The sequence below is a fragment of the Protopterus annectens genome, chromosome 1.part0, assembly GCF_019279795.1.
Source record: "Protopterus annectens isolate FY-2018-M chromosome 1.part0, PAN1.0, whole genome shotgun sequence".
Lineage (NCBI taxonomy): Eukaryota > Metazoa > Chordata > Ceratodontiformes > Protopteridae > Protopterus > Protopterus annectens.
In genome coordinates, this window is record NC_056725.1 from 1,634,395,270 (window position 1) to 1,634,419,164 (window position 23,895).

At 37.5% G+C, this 23,895-nt stretch overlaps 1 protein-coding gene across 1 annotated transcript in view; it reads left to right on the plus strand.

Annotated features, from left to right (window-relative positions):
* Window positions 1-23,895, plus strand: part of LOC122804258 (cytochrome P450 2D15-like) — a 520,756-nt gene that overhangs the window by 483,030 nt on the left and 13,831 nt on the right. Inside the window, exon 8 of the mRNA XM_044074061.1 lies at window positions 4,294-4,435. Coding sequence (XP_043929996.1) covers window positions 4,294-4,435 — 142 coding nt within the window. The remainder of the gene's footprint in view (window positions 1-4,293; window positions 4,436-23,895) is intronic.

Sequence of the window (23,895 nt, forward strand, 5' to 3'; positions counted from 1 at the left end):
TACATTTTTGCAAGGGACAAGCCCCCCTGCATACCCCATTTATATATACCAACTCTGAGATCGTACTACAGTGAGGAAAAGTGTAGATTTCCCAATCCTCATTGTACCACAATCTGCATTTAAAATATATACCTAGTTCGATCTTGTGCACTCTCGTTCTGGTAAATGTTCAATGTCATCTTGTTGATTTTAATTTCAGAGTTCTGTTAATTCGATGAAGTGAAGTAGATTCGTATATATATATATATATATATATATATATATATATATATATATATATATATATATATATATATATATATAAACCTGGAACTAAGGATAATGAAATTATCCCCCCAGGCTATAACATATTGAGACAAGACTGCTTAAAATGTAAGGGTGGGGGAGTAGCACTCCTACGTAAAAATGGCCTACAGATCTCCTCTATAACTTATAACCCACCTCTGGACAGTAAGGCTGAAGTCCTCATCTCCAGACTTCAAATCAACCCCAACAAATCCCTTTACGTCATCTGTATCTACCTACCCCCCGGCAATAACAGCATTATAATAGAATATATTCTTAGCTGGGTGTCCTCAACTTACCCACAAGAAACAATAATACTAAGTGACATTAACACTGACTGTAAAACTGTCAATACTAATAATCCTTCCTCACATATTAATCTTTATGGCTGTATTCAAACTATCACCTCAACAACCAGAATTAACAAACCAACCAAAAAAAGAGAGCACCTTAGACTGGATACTTATTAATAAACATCCACAAACTTACAATATAGGAACATTACCTGATGATGTAAGTGATCATACTCTAACTTACATTATAAGACAAAAGAATGATATTTCTAACACCCCTACTTATAGCATCTCACGAACCAAGAAACACTTTAACCCTGTACTATTCCAAAACAAACTAAATGCCTGTGACTGGAAACCTCTAAAAATTCTCCCACTTGATGAGGCTGTTAAATATTGTAACTCTAAATTACTAGCAATCCTCGATGAGCACACCTAAACAATCTATTAGAATGAAGTCCAAACCAGCCCCCTGGCTTTCAAAAGAAACAGACAGAAAATTCTACTTGGGAACAAATCATGGGCTAAGTGGGGAGCTAACAGAACTTCCCCCGAACAACAAACTTTCAGACAGTTAAGAAATATAACAAAAAAAGCTATACTCACTGACAAAAAGAACTACTATTGTAAACTACAGCAAATGCACCAAAATAATCCACAGAAATTTTGGACTAGCTTAAACAGACTCCTTCACCCCGGTCACTCTAGCACACCATCCCCTCAAGATGCTGATCATAACACCCCACATCAAACTGCCAACAACTTCAACACCTACTTCACATAGACCATACTATCTCTAGCCAGTCAGCTTTCCACTGACAACACAAGGCTCCCTACCTCTATACCTGGATCATTACCAACATTCCAATTTCAACCTATCTCTACCACTCTCATCTACAAAATCATACTAAAACTTAAGCCTTATACTCCTTCAGCCGACCAGTTACCTTCTGAATATTTGCAAACAGCAGCCAAAGTCGTTGCCTTTCCTATATCCATCCTAATAAACAGAACCATTAATGAGGGAATCATCCCAGACATCTGGGAAATCTCCCACATTATCCACCTACATAAAGGTGGTAAATCTAACGATTACTCTAACTACAGGCCGATAGCTCTACTATCACCCTTAGCAAAAGTCATGGAAGAATGCATTCACCACCAGCTATTTGACCACTTAACTAAACACAACATACTGGCTTAGTGCCAGCATGGCTTTAGGCCATTTCATAGTACCACCACCGCTCTCCTATCTTTCACCAACTCCATTAATAAGAACCGTAATAACAATATCCTCTCTTTTGCTCTCTTCATCGACCTTTCGAAGGCTTTTGATATGGTAAACCACCCCCAACCACCCCCTGCTTATAAATACTCTTGAATCTCTTTCTCTGGATACCCTAACTATACGATGGTTTAAGTCCTACCTCAATAATAGGCAACAGGCAGTTCTCTGGGGAAACAAGCTGTCATCCCACCTGCCAGTCACCCTTGGAGTCCCTCAGGTCTCCATGTTAGGACCTCTTCTTTTTTCATTATTCATCAATGACCTTCATGTAGCAATCCCTCAAGCCACCTGTTTACAATATGCCAATGATTCCACGCTTATATGCTCTGCTAACTCCATTTCTGAACTACATTCACTAACTCAGAAAGCATTCAACACAGTAGAAGTTTGGTTCTTGAAACGCTGCCTCCTTTTGAATGCCAAAAAAACTAAGCTCCTACTCTTTACACCTACCAGTAGGTCCTCTCCTATAGACTTCTCAGTCAAATCCAACAATGGCACCCTTATATTCCCCGACTCTATCACCAAACTGTTAGGAGTCATAATCGACAATAACCTTAACTTCGATAGCCATATAAATAACACCATACAAACAGTAAACAGAAAAATGGGCTCCTTATATAGAATCAAACCCTTCTTAACTCCAACAGCTAGAACCACTATTGCCCACTCTCATTTAATCTCAACTCTTCTTTACGCCTCACCTATTTACACTAACCTAAAAAAAATAATCTTCTCAAACTAGCAAGCTCCTACAACAATATTGCTAGATTTGCCACTGGTGATGCATTTCGAACTCACCACTGTCAGAATCTAAAGCAACTAGATTGGCTTGAACTTCATAACATTCTGATTTTTTCCCAACTTACCATTGCCCATAAGATCTTTTACTATCCAAAACATACTCCTATACTCTCTAACCTCATTACCCCCTATAATAATCATAATTCCCTACCCTCTTCTAGCAAACTGCTTGCTAGCATAAGCAAGTCCAATAACTTGCCAGGTGACTCCCTTTTCTCCAATACTACTGGAAAAAACTGGAACCTTCCACCAGTAGATCTAACTCTACTACCTTCACTGTCACTCTTTAAGCAAAAGCTCAAAAGACACCTAAAAACTCACTGGTTATGTCCTTGCAGTAACACTGACTAATCTTCAACCTTTCCCTATTTCTATCTTCACACTGCCTCTGTATACAAAATTTCACTCTGCGTACCCCTCTGTATGCAGTAACTGTTACTAGTAAGATGAATATAACTTCCAATATTTATTTAATCTATCAATGAACTGTAAAGTACCTCATATATCATGTTGTAAGATTACTTATATTTCCTATATACACATCCTTCTTAGTATTAGTACTTCTTCTAGACTCCTTTTTTGTATTCTAATTTCCTCCTACTTTATTTGTTATATATCTGTATATGATATTTTGTGCTATGTTTGGAGCTTTTCTCCCGGGCCTCTACTGAAAATGGAAATATTTCCAGTTAGACTAGCCTGGTTAACAAATGTAAAATAAATATATATATATATATATATATATATATATATATATATATATATATATGGGTCTATGTCAGATGATCGAGGTTTCAGAAACTCTAAATTCATATGGTCGAGACTATATCATAACATCAAAAAAAAACAAAAAAAACACACAAAAATCTACCTTTTTCACATTGCCCCCCTGCACCCTCACACCTCCTGCAAATTATATATACCAACTCCGAGATCACACTACAGTGAGAAAAAGGGTAAATTTCCTGATCCACAATGTACCGTGATCACCATTCAAAAGCTTCAAGTTTTCAAAAACTCAACCATATGGTCTCAACCAAATGAATTTCGAGTTTCTGAAAACTGGAACATTTTATATATATATATATATATATATATATATATATATATATATATATATATATATATATATATATATATATATATATATAATCAATTATAGTGCATTTTAACTTTAGTCCACTGAAGTAATTGTATTAAAAGATGAAAGCATTTACTCTGGTTTTATAAAGCCATTCTGAATGTGTCCTACAATAGTGCAATTTACATGGTTGATATGGAAGAGTTTTTTAAAAGTTTTAGTTTTATTATGCTTCTCTGGGATTTTCAGCACCATTCTTTTTTTTTTTTTTTGTAATGTATCTGGAATTCTTTGTTGATTCATGTACTAATAGAAGACCTCCAGTTAGTAAGACTGAAATATTAATGCATTCAGATACCCAGACACACACTGCTTAAAATCTCCTATTCCCATACTGTATCCAGAACATTTTCCTAAAAGTAGCTTCACTGAGGATAGTCAGTTATAGGATTGCTGATACATTTTTTTTCTGTCTGCTGTAAGCTGTGTTGGAGCAAGGACCAGTGAATCTGTTAAGTAATTCATGCTATTCTGTTTTGTAGGGAACAACTGTATTTGTCAATCTTTCATCTGCATTATTTGATGAAACCATTTGGGAAAAGCCATACGAGTTTATTCCGGAACACTTCTTGTCAACAGATGGACAGGTTATCAAGCATGAAGCCTTCATTCCTTTTTCAATGGGTAAGAAAATGTAAACATTTATTCACTGCTAATTTTCTGTAGTATTTTAAAATGAGATGTTTAAGCTGGTTGTTTTTATATGCCTCCAGTTATAGCTAAGGACTAAGCTCTAAGTACCGTGGAATGCACACTTTTTTATAACTTTTAAATAGTCATAGTGCAGGTATGTAGAATACTACATGTGTAACATGCTTAAGACAAAATTGTTATAATAATAATAGTTTTATTTAATAAAAAAATAGGCATGCACAACCTTCTCCCTCCAGACAGGTCGTGAACTATGCGTTTCTGAATCTGTAGTTACTCTTTCAATGATATGTAAGCATCAATTTAACAATTGCATTATACTAAATGGGTAAAGGACTTCATCTCCACGTCTGTCAAGTCCTTTAGTGTCCATATTGGATATCACTATAAATGCTAGATCCTGACTATATTTCTATCTTAAATAATCACTGTTTTCTGTATCATTGTTACTGCTTTCATTATAATTCTCATGTAGTTCTCATTCCCATTTCCACAATTCAGGTAAAAGTTTGTGCCCTTTAATTTCACTAGTTTCTTTCATAACCCAAATAACATATTACCCATTATTCTTTGTGCTTTCTGCTTACTGTCTGTATGATAACCCATAAACCCATCCTTTGTCTCATACACCTGCATAACTACTTTAAAAATACTTAATATTTTGTTAATTCTAAATGTTTTCAATGTAGAATGCAGGCTAATTTTGAATCCTGTGCCATTTTTTTATATGTCTGTTCCCTGATGGTATGATTTGTTTGGATTAAATCTAGCATACTATATTTCCTGACTGATTTGGTCTTGCACGTGTCATCCAAATTCTGTTTTGGGGTCTAGATAATTTAATTTATGGAAAAAGTTCACGAACAAGAGCATCCCATTATCCCAACAAGTAAAAAGAAGACACCAAAGTTGAGGTCACGTGATTCATCCTAGTTGCCCTGCTTTTCTCTGTGCCTCATTGTCTTCCTCCCATTTACACTTCACGTAAGACGCTCGCATATAAATATGGTCACAAACACAGCTGGTGAGTGAAGGAGTTTTGAAGCTACAGTACAGTCTCTTTTGCATTTCAGGCAGCTGTTTGTAACTGCAGTCTAGTCTGAGACCATAGAACAGTATAAGTCACATGCTGGTGAAGATTTAAGAACAGCAGTAGTATAGGGGTATACTGCAGCTCATTTTAAACCCACTGTGAAATGGTATTTCAGAAGTACATACCACATGTGCATTGGCAGATATAGGTGCAGTCAAGGCTGGGTAATGCATTCTACTGTAATTAAGATAATCTGTACTGCCACAATTGTATTCTTTCAAGTAAGGCATTAAATCAGTCTGTGGGTACAGAATGCAAATCTCTTTTACATAAAACAGGACGGAATGCCCTAATATGTTTATTTATTTATTTATTTATTTATTTATTTATTATCATTTGTTAACTGGGTTGGTCCAACTGAGCCAAGGGCCTGTTTTCAGTGGAGACCCGAGGAGAAAAGCTCCCGATACAGCTACAGTTAGTCAACAAATAGCAATTCATTAAGTATATAGATGAGAAGCACTTACATACTGTTAAAATGATAGACTAAAGAAATACATTTGTACACAAGTTAAGGTAATCAAACACAATAAAAAGCAGGGATATGTCATATATAGCAGTATTTACAAGAGACAATATATAAAAGAATTAAGGTGGGAGTGTTAGTAAAAGGAAGAGAGAGGCAGAGGATAAAAAGGAAGAAAGAGGGGGAAAAGGGGTGGAAGTAAAAGGAAGAGAGAAACAGAGGAGGGAGAAAAAGAAAGTAACAGAGGGAAGAAAATAGAATTAAAGAGAGCAAGAGAAAAATGAGGGTAATTAAGAAGAAAACAGTTATATATCAGGTTGGAGTATGGCATGAGTAGGGCCAAGTCTTTTGTAGGTAGTGTTTGAGTTCGACTTTGAATTGGAGCTTATGAGGGATACTTCTGGTTTTTAATGGAAGGGAGTTCCAGGTGTGAGCAACAGAGTATTTATATAGGGACTTGCCAATATTTTTTGATGGTTTGTATATGTCCAGGAGATGTTTGTCAGCAGTGCGAAGTTGACATCGAGGGTTATATTGAGATATGATATTGAAAAACACAGTCAGCACTTGGAGAGTTAGTAAATCCAGCGTTTTATTCATAAAATAGCAAGACAAACCGGTTTCAGCATGAAAACCAAAGCCTTCATCAGTGTGAATAAAGCTTCCACCAAATCATGTTTAAATAGGCTCCAAACCAACAAACAGTAATTGTAATTGGCTGATCATAATTGACCTGTCAACCTTTTGGGCTATGTCTTAGCACCTTTTGAGGTTGAATAGCTGGGTCATTGTGCCAATCAGGTATATACATTGCCTTTGGAATCCTTCAGGTATGACACACATTATATGTTTAAGTATTATATGAGTCTGGTAGGCTGTTTGACTGATTTTTCCCACTTCTCTATTCAGACACAATATTGCTGTTTTACTGCTATTGGTTTTGGATTTAGTTTTGTTCACTTATTATTCTTTATGGTGCTTACACTTTTTTACAGACCATTGGGACATGTAGCCCTTCTTCATTTTTGATTGATTCACATATTTATTGGTATAGGCTGCCATTGGATTCCTGACATATAATGGGCTTTCATCTTGATACGATATAATATCAGGACTCGCAGCTATACCCTTGTCATATTTTTTGGCCTTTTGGGTTGTGCACAGGATATTCTCCAGTGTTTCAGTGGTTATTATTGTGTCTCTTGCGATGTACTTGACTCCACTTTTTGGTTTCATTCATAATCTATGTGAGTCATGGATAAGTGGAGTAGTGTCATTTATTGATTAATAATGTGAGCACTTTCTATATGATGTATATTTTTTGGAACTTACAGGTCGTTATTTTTATTATTTAGACAGTAACAGTCATATTGTGTCCGATTTAGGGGGTGTTACAATTGAGATTTTTTTCTCTGTACTGATTTTCTGTTTTATGGGACACGTATTTATTCAGCCTATCACACTATATATATTTTTTATCTGACATATTAGTGTCTCATATCTGTATTTACTACTAATACATGAATATGGATTTGAACCAGCTTCTACATGGTTTATCCTCAGATCGCAATGATCTAAGCATTTTTGGGTTTGACAATTAGAATAGCATTCCAACAACATCTGATCAAGGAATACATACTCCAGATTGCAATGATATATTTATGGTCTAACCTTTGGCACTTGAGACTTTTTAAGGCCTATATGGCCAAAAATATCAGCCCCAGGGGACTCCGGGTGCAGACACAACCCTTAGTTCATTTGATTGATCAGGAATTGGAGGAGCAATGGACCAGGGTACAGCAGCAAGCCTCTATGAGATTTGTGGCGGCACTAGCTTCCTACTATGATCAATGTATTGATCAGGGGTTGAATGAGGTTACGCTACTCAGTGAACAAACCAAACAATTTGAGGGGCAGGCCATTTGCCATTCATGCCTTCAGCAACTTGGTCAGGATTTACTATCTTTAGAAAGGCAATTGAAGGAGAAGAAACTTCACAAATTTAATAGGGACCAAATGGACTACGAAAGGGGGAGGCCTTTTTGTCCATACGAGAATGTAAAATTTGCTAATCTAGTGCCCAAATTTGGTAAAAGGAAATGTCCCAAATCCATTTTATGTCCACGAATAAAATACCCTAGGGAAGCCAAGAACAAATGGATGACCAGGTAGGCTGCTTTAATAAAGGTACAGTGGGATGTCGGTGAAGAAGCTGGGCTACCGGTTAAGCCTTGAGAAAGGCTGTGCATGCCCGAGCACTTGTGTTCGAAGGCTAAGTAAAGCTTTTAGAAAGGCTTTGTATACAGGTCATGGTCATAGGAACCGCTGGGCAGGTCACGGTGAAGAGGAACTCAAAACAAACTAGAAATCAAAATGAAACACACAAAAAACAAAACATAAACAATGTGGGTGCTAAGAGCTCTGCTGTGGTGGCAAAAATCAACGTAGAAGTTCCAGATTCCAGAAGGTCGTACTTTATTGAAGTAAAAAGTACCAGAAGTACAATCACCATCGAAGCGTAGTTCCTTAATGGAAAAAGTGATCCTGAGGATTAAAGTGATCCTGAGGATTTCCTTTTATAAGAGTACCTGGGGTGTGTCAGTGAGGGCCAATCAAGTGTGGGTGAAAAAACCGTTATTGTGATTGGGATTGAGCGACATACATCACACCTTACAATCTGATAGGTTTTGATACCAGCCAGCTCATGGTTAGTTAGTAGAATCCTCTAAACCTACAATAGTGATAGTCATTCATTAGCTAAAAATTAGCTAAAAAAAAATGTAGTTAAAAAAAAATAAAAAAAAAAAAAAAAAATCAAAATTGTAAATACACTGTTAGGCTACACTTTTCTGTGTAGTCAGTGCTTTTTTAAGATTGTTTTTTTAATTAACAGCCCTCATTCAGTTCCACATCTTAATACATTAGTTTCTATTGATATCCATTATTTAATAATTTTTAATTATTTTGTTTCTCTTTTTAATTTCTGTATCATATTTTTTGGATATCTAGCCTGGTTCTTATTTTTTGGTTTTCTAGCCTGTTTCTTATTTTACATACATGTTATTTTACATACATGTTGTTACTATTTCTGTAGTACGCTCGGCTTTGTTTATTATGCTATTTTAGGTCATCCACCATCCTGATGAAGATTTTGAAAAGTGTAGCCTAACAATGTATTTTACCAGCAAGGGCTGATTTTTTCCAGCAAGACTATTTTTAGTTAACTGCATTTTTTAGCTAATTTTAGCTAATCTCCGAACTTCACTATTGTAGGTTTAGAGTGATTCTACTAACCACGTATGAGCTGGCTCAGGGTATCTAACCTATCAGATTCTAAGGTGTGATGTCAAGTTGTCATGCCCAATCACAATAAAGGTTTTCTCACCCACACTTGATTGGCCCCCACTGACACACCCCCAGGTACTCTTATAAAAGGAAATCCTCAGGATCACTCTTTCCATTAAGGAACTACGCTTCGATGGTTATTGTACTTCTGGTACTTTTTACTTCAATAAAGTATGATGTTCTAGAATCTGAACTTCGACTACGTTGATTTTTTGCCTCCACGGCAAGCAGAGCTCCTTAGCTGAGCCACATTTACATTGTTTTGCCTGTTTTTTCTGTGTGTTTCATCTTTGATTTCTAGCTGTCGTGCTAGCAGTTCCTTTTACCAGATGACCTGACCAGCCAGAACTACGACCTGTATACGAAGCCTTTCTAAAGGCTTTACTCAGCCTTCAACCACAAGCGCTCGGGTACGCACAGCCTTTCTCAAGGATTTACCGGTAGCCCAGCTTCTTCACCGACATCCCACTCTACCTTTATTAAGGTAGCCTACCTGGTCATCCATTTGTTCTTGGCTTCCCTAGGGTATTTTATTCGTGGACATTTTTTCTTCTCTGCATTGGAGCTTAAATACCCAGGTCCCACATACAATCATTTTCCTGCTGGACAAATCCATTTTATGGAAATCCACCTCCTCCTTTGGGGGTACATCTGGAGATGAGTCCTCTTCCTTCACGGACTCTGAGGCAGCACACATGCAGGTTTCACCTACACCTAAACGTACTAATAGTGATGGTCCTTTAGGGTCAGAAGACGCCGGGCAGGGCGTAAACATAAAAAACACAACACATATTCTAAACATGGAGATCTTATTACGCATGATGAGCAACAAGTGACACATCAGAATGTACTTAATGTATCTTCACATGTTTTAACAGCTAACCAGTATGTGTTGTTGAATAAAGCTTTGAATCTTGTCCCGGCCTTCTTTGTACATGAAGAGGATTTTGTAAATGATGTTTACTCTTTTGCACGTTTGTTGAATTTAAAAATATTTTTTCAAGATGGGTTGAACAATACCAATGAGGATTTGTTTCGGTTCAGAAAGTCTAATTTCATGCCACCTATGGACCCCACAGTACAGCTGTTTGTTCATAGGGTCCTCAAAAATCTACATGAACAGTATGGTAAGGGTATTCCTAAAACACATCATCTTTCTAATCATGAATGGGAAGCTTTGCTCCTGAATAATACTGACATTGTGGTGTTGCCTGCTGACAAGGGCGAGGTGGTGGAGGTAATGGACTCAGGCCAATACAATACTGAAACCCATAGACAACTTGGAGATTGATGATATTATATGCCCATGCCTCTTGACCCCACTTCTTCTTTTAAAAAACAAATTGATACCTTTATTAATTTGGCGGTCGAGGAGGGCATTATTTCCAAAGCCACTTCCGAACATTTGATGGTGACAGACCCCAGTAGACAATACCTTTATTTGTTACCAAAGATCCATAAATCTTTAAAAAATCCACCAGGTAGACCTATTGTCTCGGGGAGGAGTTCCCTCATTGAGCCCTTGTCAGTTTTTCTTACAAAATATCTGCGACCCTTGTTAAAACATTTTCAAGCCAGAATACAAGACACAACAGAATTCTAACAGATTCTATCCAATGCCAAAACAGAATCAGAATGGTATTAATGCACACTGGATGTTACAGCCCTTTATACTAATATTCCACACTGGGCTGGCCTCATGGCTGTTGAATATTGGTTACAGATCTCTGAGCTATACCCACCTGGTTTTAACACTTTTCTCATTGGGCTTACTGAAAGAGTTCTAACTATGTACATTTTTTACTATCAGGAGGAATGTTTTTGGCAAACTCGGGGTACAGCCACAGGGGGGCATCTTTTGCCCCTCTATATGCAGATCTGTTTATGGCTTATTTGGAGCAACAATTAATTTATGATCCCCTCCACAATATATATATATATATATATATATATATATATATATATATATATATATATATATACCTGAGATTGACATTTGGCGTCGCTATCTGGATGATTGCTGGCTGATTTGGAAGGGTGATTTGGAATACCTCAATGAGTTTATTCAATATATGAATGATAACAAGTGGGGTTTACAATTTACACGTCATCATGACCAGAAACAGATAACCTTTTTAGATGTTCTGGTCACTAAGAATTTGGATGGTACCCTTGATGCTCAGGTCTTCCGTAAATTCCCAGAATATAACTCTATACTGCATGCTACCAGCTTTCATCCTCCACATGTCACACGCAAAATTCCTAAATCACAATTCATCATGCTCAAATGGATTTGCTCTGATGCTACACAATATGAGAATTCCAGGAGGGATATGGTTCAGAGAATCAAACGTAGGGGCTATAATCCTGGGATCATCACTATGGCTTGCCATGAGGTATCTGGGAAGGATAGGTTTGAATTAATGAAATATAAGATAAAATCTAAAAATACTTCAACCCAGCTTAGGTTTACTACTGCATATGGTAGGAACATGGACATGTTCTATCAGGTAATTTGTCATAACTGCAACATACTGCAGGCGGATCATAAACTTGGGCACTTGGTCAATGACAGGTGCCATTTTGGTTTTAGGAGAGGGAAAACAATAGGTGCATATCTTAATCATTATAAACACTGATTAACCAGAGACAGGGGGCTGACACAAGTAACACTAACAGGGGAGGCTGCTATTGGATGCTATCCATGTAGTCATTGTGTCCACTGTAGTAGTATTAATCAAATCACCAGCTTTAGTACTTGCAATACAGCCAAGGTATATGATATTTGTTTGTTTGCTAATTGCTCTTCAGATTGGGTGGTATATCTTGCCACCTTTTCCTGTGGTGCTTTTTATGTGGGCCAAACATCTAAGCCTTTTAAATTTTGGGTCAGTCAACACTTCAGTGACATTAAACATCAAAGGACCAGTAATGCCTTGTATAAGCATGTTCTGTTACATCCATCTGCCAGGTTTAGGTTTACTATTATTGACATTATTAAGGGCAAAAGAAATAATGTTATTGGCTGGCACACAATTTTAGATAATAAAGAGAAAAAAATGGATAGTTAGACTGGGAGGCTTGTTCCAGCCTGGACTTAATGGTCAGTTATGATCAGCCAATTACAATTACTGTTTGTTGGTTTGGAGCCTATTTAAACATGATTTGGTGGAAGCTTTATTCACACTGATGAAGGCTTTGATTTTCATGCCAAAACCAGTTTGTCTTGCTATTTTATCAATAAAACGCTGAATTTACTAACTCTCCAAGTGCTGGCTGTGTTTTTTGGATGCTTACTGAGTTGAGCCTTGCACTGCCGTACTTGCAGGAGCCCTCATGAGTGGAGATATGATATTGGAGATGGAGGGACAAGAGGTGGCATTATATAGAATTGAGTGTGTAATATGCAATTGTGACAGAAGTGATTGTTCTGGGAATTCAGGCCATTGTAGAGAATTAAGGGCGAGGCAGTGGTGGGATTTGTAGGAGAGATTAGAGGTTAATCTAGCTATTTTATTGTAAGTTTGGTCTAATTTGGAGAGCAGTGATGACTGAAGGTTGATGAGGATTGGAGCTACGTACAGAAGGCAAGGTAATAGCAGAGACAGGGCAAGTAAGGGTTTAGTGGAGGGTATAAGACGTTTATAATTACAGTACAGGAAACCAAGTTTCTGGTGTTTTTTTATGCATTAATTGATATGTATGTCAGATTTTAGTTTGTCATCAACTGTGACACCAAGTAATTCAGTGTAGATTTCTGGTTTGATAATGGTGCTATTAAGGAAGGTTATAGAGAAAGTAAATTTATATTGTGCGAGTTTTTTTGGAAGGAAAAATAAAACTTTAGTTTTCTTAGGGTTTAGTATAAGTTGATTATCGGTGAGTCAGGTTGTGATAGAAGTAAAGGTATCTTGGGTAAGGGCAAGGAGTTCTGGAATGCTATATGCAGTGGTAATGAGGGTTGAGTCATCAGCGTATTGTAACAGTGTGGAGAGATTGGTAGCAAAAGATAGTCTGTTAGCAAAAATATTGAACTAGGGTGGACCCAGAATAGAGCCTTGAGGGACACCAGTGCTTACAGGAAGAAATGGGGAGGTGACATTTTGCCAGTGTATGGATTGTTTTCTATTAGCCAAGTAGTTGGAGAACCAGTTTATAGTGGGGGAGGAGAGGTGGAGGTCATGAAGTTTAGTTATCAGTTTAGAGTGGGAGACTGTATCAAATGCTTTGGAGAGATCAAGAAATAAACAGGAGACTGGTAGGTTATTGTCACGGGCTTCTGTTGCTGTTTGTGTGAAATAAAGTATTGCTGTTGATGTGCTGTGGTGGGGTCTGAAGTCATGTTGGGTAGGAGTAAGAAGATTATTGTCAAACAGGTGTTTAATAAGCTGATTGTGGACACATTTTTCTAAATTTTTTGAAAGAGGGGATAGTATAGCAATTGGGTGATAGTTAGATGGATCAGTAGAGTTTCCACCTTTGTGAAAATGGATCAGTAAAGTTTCCACCTTTGTGAAAAGGGATAGTGTAGAAGGATTTCCATACTTCTGGGACAACAGATTCAGTAATTGAGCAATTTTTAAGAATAGAGACAGGGTATGCAATGGAATTTGCAGTAATTTTAAGAAAGTAGAGGGGTAAGTTGTCTACAGAGGGGGAGCAGGGCTTAAGTTTATTCAGTTGGGATTTGATGAAGGCAGTGGGAACTGGTTGTAGGGAAAATTTATTGGAGGAAGGAGGACTGGGTTGTAAAGGTAGAGAGGAGGCAGTAGTAGTAGTCTGAGTTAGTTTTTGGATAATTTCTATAAAGTAATTATTTAAAAGAGCTGCAGTCACTGAGGCAGTGTTGAGAAGGAAAGGGCTGGGTGTAGGAGGCTTTCCAGGGAGAAGGATTTTATTAATGGTAGACCAGATATTTTTTGGGGGGGGGGTTGTGGTTCGCTTTGGCTGGAGGCAAAAAAAGTTTTTTTATCTTTGCTGACTAGTTTTTTTACGTGTGTTTCTAAGTTCTTTGTAACGCTGCAGTAAGGGAGGAGTTTTATTCTTAACCCAAGTTTTCCGAGCAGTATCCCTTTGATGCATGGTGGAGCATGTTTTCTTAGTTAGCCAGGAGGCACATTTTGACTTTACCCTGATTTTTCTGAAAGGTACCATAGAATTTAACACATCTAGGAATAATTTGTTGAAAGTAATTAGAGCATCATTGAGGGAGAGGTTATTTAGGAATGACCAATTTATGTTGGACAAGGTGGAGTTGTATGTATCTGAATTGAAATTTGACAGATTGTGAGAATCCCTAAAAAGGTGTTCTTTGGGAGTGGGTTGGGAGTATCTATGGATGAAGATGGGGGAATGGTCACTTAGAGAGTTTAGGAGAGTGCCATCATGGTTATGGTAGAGATTTGGATTTGAAGTAAGGATCCAGTCTATTATGGATCCTGAGGAAGAGTTTGTATTGTACCTGGTAGGGGAGAATATTAGTTGGTGGAAGCCATAAAGGTTGAGGCTGTGAGAAGGCAACTGACAATGAAAGTGTGGCCCGATCTATATTCACGTCGCCAAGTATAATGTTTTTGTAGGGAACATTTAGGGTGAAGATGCAAAAAACAAATGGCTGCAGGTACACTGAGGTGCCCAAAACACACAACAACAGCAAAAGTAAATTAAGGCACCAAAGTTACACACTGGAAATCAGTCACTGTACTTTATTGCAGAAGACAAACGGTAAGCGCTTTCACAACTTAATATTGCTTCATCAGACCACATCACTACAACTGATGCTTAATTAAATACTAGGACAATTAGTATGACATCACAATTTAAAGAGATATTACTCCACTAACATAAGAACATATATCAGTATCCGTAAGAAAAATGCATAAAATATATAGAAAGATGTGTATTTACACACAATAATATTTAAAAACAATAATATTAAAAAAAATATTAATATTTAAAAAGGGGGGGAGGGTCATCCCTGATGGTTATTAATATATACATATATATATATATATATATATATATATATATATATATATATATATATATATATATATATATATACATATACATACACATATAACCATAACAGTACAATGAAATATATATAAATATATATATATATATATATATATATATATATATATATATATATATATATATATAAATATATAGCCTTAAGGTAAGGAACTAATGAGGTGCAGCCATTCAAACCAGGATATCTATCTGCTTGTAATTTAGTGATCCATTGTTGTTCTAATTCTTCAGTGTGGTTTTCTACGTCACCACCTCTGTTTGTCCTTACTATTTGTTGTAAGATTAAAAATTTAAAACAATGGCTACTGTCTGTATTCAGGACATGATTAGCTACAGCATTTGATTGCTTCTGGTTCCGTATGTCCCTTATATGTTCTAACATTCTTTCTTTAAAGCTCCTATTTGTTTTGCCTACATAATAGGCATAGCATGCTTGGCAAAACCAAAATAAACAACATTGACACTTTTACAATCATAATAATTCTTCGTATAAAGTTTAAAACATTTCACAGGATGAATGTACTCATTTTTAGTGTAGACATGCTGACAAGCAGCACAATTCCTGCACGGGAAGGTGCCCTGTCTGTTTGAAAGATTTTTTCTAAAAGACTGATGTTCTCTATTACAGAGCTGCTGCTTTAAAAGACACATTATTTCTAAAACTGAAGTTTGGGGTGTCACCTCAGTCTTTTAGAAAAAATCTTTCAAACAGACAGGGCACCTTCCCGTGCAGGAATTGTACATTCATCCTGTGAAATGTTTTAAACTTTATACGAAGAATTATTATGATTGTAAAAGTGTCGATGTTGTTTATTTTTGTTTTTGCCAAGCATGCCATGCCTATTATGTAGGCAAAATAAATAGGAGCTTTAAAGAAAGAATGTTAGAACATATAAGGGACAAACGGAACCAGAAGCAATCAAATGCTCTAGCTAATCATGTCCTGAATACAGACAGTAGCCATTGTTTTAAATTTTTAATCTTACAACAAATAGTAAGGACAAACAGAGGTGGTGACGTAGAAAACCACACTGAAGAATTAGAACAACAATGGATCACTAAATTACAAGCAGATAGATATCCTGGTTTGAATGGCTATACCTTATTAGTTCCTTACCTTAAGGCCAGGTGCCTTAAACACTAAAACATGAGTTTTTTTTATATATATATATTTTTCATTGCACTATTATGGTTATATGTGTGTGTATATGTACATATATATATATATATATATATATATATATTTTTTTTTTTTAATAACCATCAGGGATGACACCCCCCCCTTTTTTTAAATATTAATATTTTTTTAAATATTATTGTTTTTAAATATTATTGTGTGTAAATGCACACCTTTCTATATATTTTATGCATTTTTCTTATGGATATTGATATATGTTCTTATGTTAGTAGAGTAATATCTCTTTAAATTGTGATGTCATACTAATTGTCCTAGTATTTAACCAAGCATCAGTTGTAGTGATGTGGTCTGATGAAGCAACATTAAGTTGTGAAAGCGCTTACCATTTGTCTTCTGCAATAAAGTACAGTGACTGATTTCCAGTGTGTAACTTTGGTGCCTTAATTTACTTTTGCTAACATTTAGGGTGAGCCAGGAAAGGAAGTTTTCAAGAATGGGGATGTTGTCATCTGGGGGGATGTATATCAATACAATGGCTATTTCTTGTTGGGGTTGAGATGACAGTTGACAGTTAGTATTTCTGCAGGAGTGAAACAAGGACGGAGGGGTGAGAGTGGAGAGAGTGTAAGTTGGTTTGAGTAGAGGATGGCAACACCTCTTCCTCTTTTATTTATTCTGTCTGCACGGAAGATATTGTAGCCTGAACGAAGAATCTCTGCATTAGAGACATGAGGTTTTAACCAGGTTTCAGAGAAGGTTAAGATGTGAGGGGAGTGGAGCTGGATCCATGAATGCAGTTCTGCAGTTTTATTGGCTAAGCTTTGGATATTGAGAGAGAAAAAAGTTAGGGATTTAGGTGGTAGACTGTGAGCTTGGGGTTGTGTTGGGGGAGGTATGGTAGGAGTTATATGCTTGTGAGAGGTAGAGATGGGTGGTCCAGGGTTAGGATGGATGTCATCATCCAGGAGTAGTGTATCAAAGAGAATGAGCAGCAAGGAGAGTAGGTTTGGAGTACAGGGAGTTTTGTGTTTAATATGAGTAAAAAGTGAAACATTAGGATATGTATTTACTGAAAAGAAGAAGGTGGGAGAGCTAGAAAATAGGTGAGGAGAGATAAGCATTGTCTGGGCATAGGTATGTGGGTAGTGGCAGCTAGAGAGAGTTGGTGTTGGTGCTGTATAATGCAGTTGTATGTGGTAGGATGTTGACAAAGATAGTAGGAGGAGAGGGGGATCATAAGGTAGTAGGTGACATGGTAGTGGTGAAACTGGGTGACTGTGTGTTAGTAGTAGTAAGGAGTGTAAGGTCTGAAATAAGAAGTATCTGAGTAGTGGAGAGGGGGAAGGCAGTTGATGGGAGAGAGAGATGGGAGAAGGGGAATGAAGGGGGAGGAGTTGATGGCAGGTGGGAGGGGAGTGGGAATGTGGGTGGTTAAGGGGGGGGGTCAGAAAGGGATCGGGAGGGGTGTAGAGAGTATAAATCAAATGAATGTGGGGTGGGTGGGAATGCGGGTAGGGTAAGGGACATAGTGAGGGTGAATGGAGCAGGTTTCACCTGGCAGGGAAAAGCACAAGAGGAAAGAAAAACAATCAGTAAAGGTAAGTATGTGAGCAGGTAAGACAGGGGAATGCTATGCTGCCTGGTAGGGGAAAAATCAGATGCAACCTAGGGTCCCAAGGTACAGAAGAAAACACTTTCTTTCTACTGGCAAATACTACCTAGCATACAAGGAAACAACACTTAGAAGCTAATTGTTGTGCCACTAAAGGTTGTAAAGGAATAAAACTAAGAAGAAAAAAAATGGTATGATATACAGATGAAACATTTCAGAGTTAGAGAACATTGACATGTAGCTATGGGAGTGAGAGAGCAGGTTTATGCAAGTGAAATACTGCCGTCTAGTGGCAGAAATGGGACAGTTTAGTGACGGATAAGGCAAAAAGTCAGGAAAGGACAGTGGCAGAAAAGGAGAGAGGAAATGGGGATTCAAGAGGGAGGGGGAGGGGTTCCTAGCATGTGTGCAAGCCAGATAAGTTACTAACCCTAATAAAAACACTATTTTAGAATGGTAACACTGTAGCCTGCCACCTACTTTTAATTACAGTATGGGGAGTTGTTCAGTTCTGCTCTTCTCTGCAGGGTGCATTCACCAGAATTCAGTACAATTGAGGAGTGATATACGCAACATTTTTATGCACCAAATGCATTAAAAATCAAACATTACTTTTCATTTTTCATTATTTTATAATCTGTAGCTTTACAGATAGTCAGACAATATATTCACCTACTTGTGTGTTAGATTTATGCAGGATATAACTACACTACTCCTACTACAGGCTCCAGTGTAGACACTCCAAATGTACACTAATGTATGTATGTATGTATGTATATAATATGCACAGTTTGCTTAACTTAATTTATGTAATTTAGTATAATTCTGTCACTAAGCTCACCATATACTACTTTCTCTGTTTGTTTATTGCACAAAATTAAACTCTGGCATCTACTCACATTCTGATTTTGTTTATGCAGATGCATAAAACCATTAGTAATTCTAAGGCACTCATGGAGCACAATTTGTTCAGCTGAGGTTTAAACAGAAAGTTCAACACGTCAGCAATGCAGTATGTCTGAATTATATGAATATGTCCATGCAGTAAGTGCCATGACAAGCTATGAGAATTCCCATCCATTGTTATACTTCTTTCCATACTAGACATTTTACAAACCCCCTGCCCATCCTTACTAATGTACACTAACTCTAACTCTGCTCCTGCCTCTAACCCAGATCATACACTTTACCTTAGAAAAACCCTTTCCATAACACTACAACTGTTCAGACAAGACAATAGGATGACCAAACCTCATGCTATAATCTTGTTATTTCATCTTGCACTTCTTAGAGATTTTCCTTAAAAACGTTGTTCTTACTATGTTAATATGACAGGGTGTCCACACAGTATACTTCAAGAGTATACTATTTGATCATCAAAGATACCGATTATCAGCTCATTGCCCTGCATCTTTTTTTTTTATTATTAAATGAACACACTTTTGCTTCTTTTAATAAACCAAGATTAAAATCTCTGTATTTGTTATTTCCCATACTGGCTCTTAATTATTTATTTGTTTGTTAACCAAGTTAATTATCTAATAAAAATAACTCTTCCAGCACAACTCTGACCTGAGCACTACAAAAATTACATAGTTGACATGTTGATGTTTTCATTGCTTTGTGACATTATACCCTGATACACACCTCCTGAGATCGAATTGGACTAACCCTTTTCGGCATCTTCCAAAGTGAAAAAAAATTACTTCTGTGGGTCCTGACAATCTCCTTGGATATTGGCTGAGAATCATAAAGTTCCAGCAAGCAAAACAATGTCCATCAACTCTTCATCCTGCAAATGTCCACTGATTATGTCTCCAAGGTGTCGACAGTGATAGTTATGATGCCTTTGGTAGTGAAGGTGGCACTTCTACTGACCCTGAGAATTACAGGCCTGTTAGTCTCACTGGTAGTATTTGTAAGGCTATGGAATATATTCTAGCTATACTTCTTATTTTTTTTTTATTTCCGCTGTTTCCATTAGGGGTTGCCGCAGTGGATCATCTGTTTACATTTCTGCCTGTCCTCTACATCTTGCTCTGTCACACCAACCACCTTCATGTCCTCTCTCACCACACCCATAAACCTTATCTTAGTCCTTCCTCTTTTCCTGTTACCTGGCAGCTCCATCCTTAGCATCCTTCATCCATGTCCAGCCAACGCAGTTTCATCTCTTTGGCTTTGTCTCCAAACCATTCAACCTGAGTTGACCCTCTAATATACTCATTTCTAATCCTGTCCCTCCTCATCACTTCCCATGCAAATCTTAACATCTTTAACTCTGCCACATCCAGCTTTGACTCATGTCTTTTCATCAGTGCCACCACCACCAACCCATATAACATAGCTGGTCTCACTACCATCTTGTAGACCTTCCCTTTCACTCTTACTGGTACCCGTCTGTCACAAATCACACCTGATACTCTTCTCCACCCACTCCACCCTGCCTGCACTCTCTTCTTCACCTCTCTTCCACACTCACCATTACTCTGAACTGTTGATCCCAAGTATTTAAAGTCATCCACCATCACCAACTCTACTCCCTGCATCCTCACCATTCCTCTGTCCTCTCTCATTCACACACATATAGTCTGTCTTAGTCCTGCTGTCCTTCATTCCTCTCCTCTCCTCTCTAGAGCATATCTCAACCTGTCCATGGTCTCCTCTACCTGTTCCCTACTCTCACTACAAGTCACAAGGTCATCCGCAATGTAATCCCACCTCCAGACAATTATATAAGTGACCTTATATACCTGGATATATCCCAGGTTGGCTTTGTAAAAGGCAGATCATGCCTGCTTAACCTACTTGAGTTCTTACTGAAGGCATGGGTAATGGGTACAAAGTCCACACTTATTATCTGGACCTTGCTAAAGCCTTTGACATTATCCCCCATGCCGGTATTATCAACAAACTTTCTCAGCTCAGTATTAACCCAGACATTGTCTATTGAATAGGTAATTGTCTGACAAAATCCATACCATTAAGGTTAGACGTATTTTCTCTGAACACAAAACTGTCAACATTGGTGTCCCACAGAGCTCCTTCCTGGTTTCTCTCCTCTATGGTGTATGTTTCTATGACATAAAAGTTGATTCTATGATAACCACATTTGCTGATGATTGCAAACTGGAGGTGGTTATCAGATTCCATTCTGATACTCAAATTCTTCATCAAGGACTGCATGCAACAAATGCTTAGTTGATTAATCATGGATGTACCCTAAAACCAAGATAGCAGCGTAGTTTCCTTTGGTAATTCCAGCATCACTACTGCTTAACATATAGATAACATTCCATTTAAATTTGATGCAGTCATCAGGGACTTAAGTACAAGTGTTTATAACAGACTCTCCTTTGACCATTAAGTCTCTGTCGTGGTTTGAAAATCCTTTTACGTTACACAACTTGTCCTCTGTGGCATCTCCTCAAGGCCCAAATAACTTATAGTCCCACTTTATTCATCCCTTTTTAGGCCATTCAGTGAATGTAATGTACTTTTTGGCATGCACCTCACTAGGCACCTAAACCAGTTTGACAGATTCCTCAACAAAATGATCTCAGGTCTCAGTACGCTTAATTAATTTGATAAACTAAAACCCCTGTACTTCCACACCATTCAGATCAGACTCCTGTGGAGCAATATCTGCTTACTCATCTACGCTATGAATGATGCAGCACTCTTTGAACTCTTTCACATCAATAGAATCAGTAGTAAAGTGAGCACCAGCTGTAGAGACTTAATCCTGTGCAACAGTGTCAACAACACCAGAGGGCATGACAGATACATAACTCAATGAATCCCCATTTCTGGAATATTCTGCCCTTACCTATCAGGCAGGCTATTTCCCTAGCAACCTTTAAAACCAGTCGGGATAACAATTTTTTTTAGCAGGGATATGTGGAAAAAGTCTACTTAATGGGAGACACTGATAGTCTCCCACCAGTATTGAGTGATGTGGCTGAGCTCAAGATGTTTCATTAACATTATTCCAAGCTGAAACTGACATGTATCTATGTACTCATTAAGGTCCTTAAACATGAGAATGGATTGACTCTGCTTCATGTTGGAATGGAGTTGATCCCTAAGATGAGAGAGTTTTTGAATTGAAAGTCAATAGCTTCTTGCTATTGTTTAAAGAGATCTTAAGGTTGATTGCACTCACATGTGTTAGCCCTCCTGTTAATTCATTACAAGCAGAGGTCTTCAAAAAGAAGAGGGTCTTTTGTGGTTTAGAAAACAATGTATAGCTTTCCCCCATAGGAGATGTTATGATGCCAAGAAATGAGAAAATCTTTCTGTCTGAATGAGCTGAATAGATTGTCAAGCACTTCAGTGGTTTAGTAAGGAATCATCACACCCACACATGCTAATTTACTGTTTTCTCAGCAGACTACACATGGGACCATTGTATTCTATGACTGGCCTGAGTAGTAGGGTGTATGAGGGAATGTTAACCTTCCTGGGGAGACTTCTAATTCTCTTTAGTGTCATATAGGTTAAACTGAAGACCAGCCTTACTAATGTGTTGCTGAAAGTAAAGACCCTCATTAAGGTCCTTTAAATTAGAGTCTGTCCTTAGTGGTAATCACTTGGTGCCATAGGTGCCAGGGACTACTTACTTAGCATGAGTGACAGTGCTATATTTATTTGTATCTAGTGCCAAGCCATTATCTTTACACTAGTTGTAGATTGTGCCCATCTCTGTATAAAAAATTATTGCACTGGGGACAGGGTGAGAAACACAACAATGTTACCTAGTTTTAGCTGTCTAAAAACCTGCTGAGCAAAAGCTTTTGTTGTGCACCTGTTAATCAGAGAAAAAGAGATTACAAAAACTAATGTGCCCAGCATGAAACCCTCTGGCACTTCCACTAGACACTTTGACTAGGTGGAGAGTATACCACCAACCCTGTTTGTTAGCCAGTTACAACCCATGGGCAACGTAAGCATTAAAGCCAAAATTATTAAGATTATTTATAATCCCTGTGTGTGAGATAGCATAGGCTTTAAAAAATTCTGAGCAGGTTGAGTGCATAGAAAACCCTTCATCCTGGGTCACAATTCTCAGCACATAAATTCTGCACAAAGGCAAAATAATGCAAGACAAGGGCACACAATTAAAGACATATTTTAAATATTGTTCTTATAAACTTACAAAATTGTTAAATTAACAGGTTTTGCATTTTCTGTAGGATTTGAAGTTTGACACTCAAATACCAATCATAATTTACTATCTTCAATCCTCAGTGATTTGCCAGAAAACCACAAATTTTATGAGGAAAGGACCAAAAATATAAGGCAAAAATCTGGGCATTTTGCAAAATTCTGGATAGCTGAGAGTTATGTCCAAGGCCACTGTGGTTTTCATGTAAAGATAGCCAAGTTCAGTGGACATGACCTAACTTATACAAAGTCATATACGTTTATATGTAGAAGCAGTAAATCACCTAGATTACATCAAAATAATTCCATAATTATCCTCTCTGTAAACTTGCAGAGGATAGTAATATGACTGATGTGTCTATATCTCCTGATGTTTGGCTGTAGATCCACCCTTCTAAACAAGGACCTCTGTGAACTGCTGCCATATCCTGAGAAATAAAGCCAAGAAGTAGACTCTGTTTAATTGAATGTGAAGAGGGTACATGCCTATGCTTAGCAGCACTAAGCACAGTATATTGGTCCATGGAAGTTGTGATTTTGATTTTATCCCACTTTAATTTAATCAAGACAGATATCT